General features: G+C 39.8%; 1 protein-coding gene across 1 annotated transcript; it reads right to left on the reverse strand.

The window, feature by feature from the left end:
• Positions 1 to 1,386: 1,386 nt before the first annotated feature.
• LOC124253005 (cell wall protein DAN4-like) lies at positions 1,387 to 5,164 on the reverse strand. Its single transcript, XM_046686717.1, has 4 exons — positions 4,971 to 5,164; positions 4,010 to 4,357; positions 2,827 to 2,944; positions 1,387 to 1,863 (listed from the first exon to the last, which is right to left on the reverse strand). The coding sequence occupies exons 1-4, from the start codon at positions 5,014 to 5,016 to the stop codon at positions 1,653 to 1,655; spliced, it is 723 nt and encodes a 240-aa protein (XP_046542673.1). The 5' UTR covers positions 5,017 to 5,164; the 3' UTR covers positions 1,387 to 1,652.
• Between the last annotated feature and the right edge of the window lie 836 nt (positions 5,165 to 6,000).

The raw sequence follows: 6,000 nt of genomic DNA on the forward strand, positions 1-6,000 counted from the left end.
TGGTGATTTACAGGTATAGTAAACCGAGTGATTATCGTTTTGTGTGTCCGTTAATACTGAGTCTGCTCCTCCATGTACATTCACAGTTTAAACCAGTCTTCCTGTCTTGAAGAAATATGGCAGCGGCTGCAATGGCATAGTTAACTCTAAGGGAGTAATGTCTCATGCTACATCCAGAATGACCATGATGGCCTCTATGGTTCTTTAAGACACCAAACAGAAGCGGAAGTTTAAACCACTGTGTGTATCTAGTATATCGGCCAAGCTGATTTCTGTATAATTACCATGCACATTCTTTGTGATATACTAACCATCAAAAGTTTAGACTCACTTAAAGCACTCACTATATGTTATTAATATATACATCTGTGCATAAATTAAGCACCACCCTATATTTGTACCAATTAATTTTGTCTGAAATGAAATTCTAAAAAAATAACTCCTACCAAAATATATCCTTTATAATTTGATATTTCAACATCATTGAAATTACCATGTATTTTAATTAGGATAATTGCCTATATTTAAAACAGGTGTTTTTCTGTCCTAAAACAGAAATTATTAAAAATGATTCCAAAATCTTATTAATGTAGCCTTTTTCAGTTTTTGTCAATGAACAATCTGAATTGTTGGAAAAAGGTCTGAATCTTTGACATTCGGGTTCTTCCTGATTACGCATAATTAAAGCTTACTTGATGTTTAAATGTCATCTTGGTATATAACAGAATTGTTATTTTTAGTCAAAACTTAATTTTATTGTGTAGTTTGAGCAGGAGAGGAATAGTTATTTTGGATAAAGATTCAGTCCCATCATATTTTCATCAACATATTCTTTCCTAAAGAATAGAATAAGCTATGGTATTTGTAAAACTGTCGGTGGATAAAGCTTCTTTAACTACAGGTTGATTAAATTGATGGCTATACCCTAACTTTTCTGTAGCATCACATCTTATTTTCAAAATAGGGTGGTGTTTAATTATTGCTCACGTGTATATACATATGGTTACATCGAAGATTGATTTCTCCACTAACTTGGGGGAACCATCTGCAAACTTTAATATATGCAGATGAATTGTACGAGGATCATTCATGAAATTGCTGAAAAGCATGTGCAAATATCGTGCATGTGAACAGCTGCGTTTCACAGTGATGATAAACAGGACTTCGCAAAAGGTGAGTGTATCCTGTTACACCGGGAGCACCCGTCCTAAACACATGGAAAGGCAAGTCAATTGTTCACGTCACAGAACACGGGAACTCATGACAATCAGACGAAGTGGTTTCACTTGTACAGGTGGGTAGCTCAGTGAAAGTGACTTGGATATTTTACTGTTACTGAAGAACAACAGATCCTCGATAGACCTAAAGGAATCTATACGTAACGGCTTATCTTTCAGTGTTTGATGAGCGTCGAGAACTGTATTCACGATTAGGTTGAATGAGTGATTTCAACACAATATATGTTTCAAATTCAAATCTCTCAAGTTCACTCTTACGCATTAAACATACAAGTGTCGAATATTCTTTTACAACGCCTTCAGTCTTGAGTTTAATGATCGTCAGTCACATCAGCTTGTACACAAATATGGCGCCTATGTGTATACGAAATTCGTACGACATTTGCTTACAAAACATATCGTATGCTAAATTGTTCAAGGCTGTGCATCTTTGGTCTCCTTCTTGTTATCCAAATCACGAAAGCAGGGTTTAGGTGGGGTCATATCAAGATCAGTCCTATCTTTCCGGTCATTCTCGTAATACAATTTCCCGTAAATGTGGTCTCCCTCAATGTCTTTCAATATAACCTCCGAAAAGGTTGGATCAGACCTGGCAGCTTTGCCTCCCATTGTTTCCTGTCGTTTCCTGTAAATATAAGGTGAGTTGATCCTCATATGTTGAGTAGAAATTCAGTAATATCACAGTAGTTTAATGCATGTACATTTGGAGAAGGCCTGCAGACACGTGCTACACTCACTGTCGCCTCCTCCCTGAATATATAGGAAACAGAACACGTATAACAACGTGTTTAATTCTGGAAACCCATTTGTCCAGAAACTCTCCGCGTTTTGGCCAGTTTCTGACAAAGGAATATAAACGAACTTAAAAACAACTTCTTCTTTTCGTGAGTGCGACGTTTCGATACAGATTCTTGTACCGTTGACAGGCAATAGTACAAAAATATGAATCGAAACGTCGCACTCGCGAAATAAAAGACATTTTTATCCATAAAGCTTGTTCTGTATTGAACTTTCCAACTTCAAAAATGTCACTCAAAGTAATTCTGACAAAGGCTTTACACAATTAGTTCGTCTTTCTGTGGAAGGTGGCGAGGAAGGACCTAATGAACCATATACAGACGAACTGATAGGAGGAACAGATTTACTTTCTGTCACTTGGCACCAAATAACAGTCTGAATGAGCAGTTGTCATCTTACCTGGTATCGAGTGCTACCTGTGCAGGAGTGAGTGAGTGAGTGAATTAGTTTTACGCAGCACGCAGCAATATTCCAACTATATGGCGGCGGTCTGTTAATAATCGAGTCTGGATCAAACAATCCAGTGATCAACGGCATGAGCATCGATCTCTGCAATTGGGAACCGATGACATGTGTCAACCAAGTGAGGGAGCCTGACCACCCGATCCCGTTAGTCGCCCTTTACGACAAGCATGGGTTACTGAAGATATATATTCTAACCGAGATCTTCACGGCTACTACCTGTACAGTACCACACACTTGTATCTTGTCGGGTAGAGATGTATGTTTCAGTTAGGGGGCGCCTGTATATGGACATGTTTTATGTCTTTTCAATGTTGTGACAACATACCTGACAACGGCGTGAATAACCGTTGTTGCACAGATAACGAGGACAGCGACAAACAACAACACCGTCGACGTTGTTAGTGCAGCATCGTCACATACACAGGTACAGCTGGTATGGCACCCTAGAAATATCAATGAAGAGGACAATATACAACACAAAGAACACATTGGTATACTGTAAATCTTGAAACTATCGCGTCTCCCAGCGAAAAATGCGACTTCACCCTGATGTTAATCCAACTGGATACTAGCAATTTGCATGTCAAGGATGAGGAATAGAAACCTGCTTGATTTTATATTTACATTGGTATGTCCGCTTTCTACTAGTGTTTAGCAAAGGAATACAAGATCAAGGATGACCTTTGCCATCATGTTTGATAGAAATGTTACAAAAAGCATTGCGAAGTATAATTTATTCAAGCAAAGACCACTCGCATTTTCGCATCTAATTCACTCTCACGTTAATATCAATATATAGAGTTCAAGATGTGCTTGAATATGTTGGTAGTTTGAGCAAACGCTCTTCTTTTTGTGTTTACTGCAAAACTTGTTTGTCTTTCTAATTGTAAGGAGTCAGCAATGAATGGCGTATATCACGGCCAATGCTGTCATAAAAAGGAGGTAGCTTCAACGGAATAGAAAAATACTTCACTGTAAAGCAATGCAGAACGATTGGCCTGATATATTGTGTTTCTCTGTGTTCAAAACCGAAAGTATTCTGACATAAACACATGCATCATGCAATGCATACCCATCATCATCTGCGCACTGTTTGATCTTTGAGCGTTCAACAGAGCATAGGAATTCATAGCGCGATTGCGTTTGAGTAGGAGTCGTCGCTCAACTACCAAAATCACCCGTGAAGGTCCAGGTTAGAATTGGTCTTCAGCAATCCATGCTTGTCGTAAGAGACGACTAATGGGATCTGGTGGTCAGACTCAATGGTTTGGTTGACACATGTCATCGTGTCTCAACTGCGTAGATCGAAGTTCGTGATGTTGATCAGTGGATTGTCTGATCAAGACTCGATTATTTACAGATCGCCGCCATATAGTTGGAATATTGCTGCGTGCGGCGTAAAACAACAAACAAACCTATTTTTTTCAAATTCTGAACTCCTAATCAACGCATGCGTATCAAACCGGCTTAAGAGCGTTCCACTGAAACCAATGTGTAAACATATATACCCTGCTTTGGTGTTGTAGTCAGTATTGTGCTCCCTTTCTGTGTTGTAGCTGCTGCAGAGGTTACTGTCTCCGAAGTCTCTGTATATGGTGTATTAGATGTCGTTGTGATCCCTGAAGATGTAGTTGCAGATAGTGGGGTTACGGATGTCGTAGTTTCCAATGTGTTCTTCGTTGTTCCAAAATCCGATGATGTAGCTCTAGGAGTTGTAGTTGCAGATGAAAAGGTCACTGGTGTTGCCGTTGTTGTGGTTCCTGTAGACGTGGCCGGCATTGTGGTCACCAGTGTCGTAATACTTGATGGTGTACCTGTAGCTTCTGTAGTCACTGTGGGAGAGGATGTCGTAGACGCTGAAACAAATAAAGTCACTGAATTCATCTTCATCATTTAAATGAATAGCATGGTTAGCGCATATGTAGGCCGTCGTACATTTGATGTTTGTGTGAGTTACGTTTTACGCCGCTTTCACCAATATTCCGGCACCATCACGACTGGGGACACCATGTACCTATATGGGAAATCGAACTTGGGCCTTCGTTCCTGAGCTACCGCGCCGCCCCTCGTCCAATGAGGAGGCATTACGCACCCGAGAGTGAGTGAGTGAGTATGGTTTTAAGCTGCTTTTAGCAATACTCCACGGCGGGGGACACCAGAACTGGGTTTCACACATTGTGCACATGCGAGGAATCGAACCCCGGTCTTCGGCGTAACGAGAGACCGCTTTAACCACTAGGCTACCCCACCGCCCAGGCACATTAGAAACAATGCAACCATATCATAGGCAAACCCATGAACCAGAGACAAGTTGGCGGTGCTACCAGCAGAATGTTGCACGTCACATGTTTTGCAGGACAATATTCCTACATGCTTTTCAAACAGGTTTGCGGGGGTGGGGTGGGGGGGGGTGTCTTTTTTCTACAGAACAATCTCCTGTTTGAAAAACAACCAAACGAAGATGCTTACCGTCAGAGAGGCTGATCACAACGACGAAGATGAAGATGAGTGTCATCCTTGCCTGCTTCGTTCCCCCTCTTTACACACGATTCTACCAGATCACTAGTCAAGGTTTAACCGAACCCTCTCTGTCTCACCATGACACTAGCACACACTTTAACATTTATCAACAAAATTACTTCATATTCCGGTTTCGTTGCACAACAAGCAGTCGGGTGATTTCATAAACCACAATCAGATTTAAGGGGAAAAGTCATTCGTGCAGGTAAGTTATTTTCATTTGTTATCACAATTTATCGTTCACTTTGTTATACGTTGAACACACAAATTTGTCACACGTAATGAAATATACCCCAATTATTATACTATATATCATATCATATGTATTCTAGAAGTTGGACAATGTATAACAGGAACTACGCATATTCTCAGGAAGTTCTAATTAGTGATAGTTTAGTGAGGATTTGACGTCACACGGTGAGCGGGAAAACATCTGAAATGGGAAATTTACAATTAAATAAAGGCATTGGGGATTGGTCAGCGAATATGTTAATATACTCTCATGCTAAGGATGGAATAGTCTATACCATTTCCCCAAAGAAAGAGCGATGGTGATGTTGTTGTTGTTTTCATTAGCACAACTTAATGCACTAGTTTAGCAAAATACTTCCTGATAGTACATTATCAGATCATATGGGCACGGTTATATTATTTCGTGCATTGACCCATGCTATATCAATTTAAAATTCTACGTTCAAAACATTATACAGTTGTAAGTTCATCTTCCGGGTTGAACTGAATCACAGACGCGATAAAAACCAGCAAGGAAAGTCTGTGTATAATAAATTTCCCCTTGATTGCGAAACAAAGAATGTCTTTATATTTCGTTTAACGTTTAACGTGTTACAAAGGTTATTTATTTAACCACTCTACTCTCTTCTTCATACTTTCTAACTACGGGGGTGGTACTTTAAACAGGCAGTATTCGTCACACGAAATAACGCAGGGTGATGATCTCTTTAAGTTTTAAAGTAACTGT

This window comes from Haliotis rubra, unplaced genomic scaffold, assembly GCF_003918875.1.
Source record: "Haliotis rubra isolate DU_JTF1 unplaced genomic scaffold, ASM391887v1 Scf53, whole genome shotgun sequence".
Classification (NCBI taxonomy): domain Eukaryota; kingdom Metazoa; phylum Mollusca; class Gastropoda; order Lepetellida; family Haliotidae; genus Haliotis; species Haliotis rubra.

Bases quoted from the DNA above. Each gene is read 5' to 3' on its own strand.
- LOC124253005 (XM_046686717.1), bottom strand. From the start codon at position 5,016: ATGACACTCATCTTCATCTTCGTCGTTGTGATCAGCCTCTCTGACG. The intron at 4,358-4,970 runs GTAAGCATCTTC...TATTTGTTTCAG, and splicing joins TGTGATCAGCCTCTCTGACG to CGTCTACGACATCCTCTCCC. The intron at 2,945-4,009 runs GTATATATGTTT...TGATATTTCTAG, and splicing joins GACTACAACACCAAAGCAGG to GGTGCCATACCAGCTGTACC.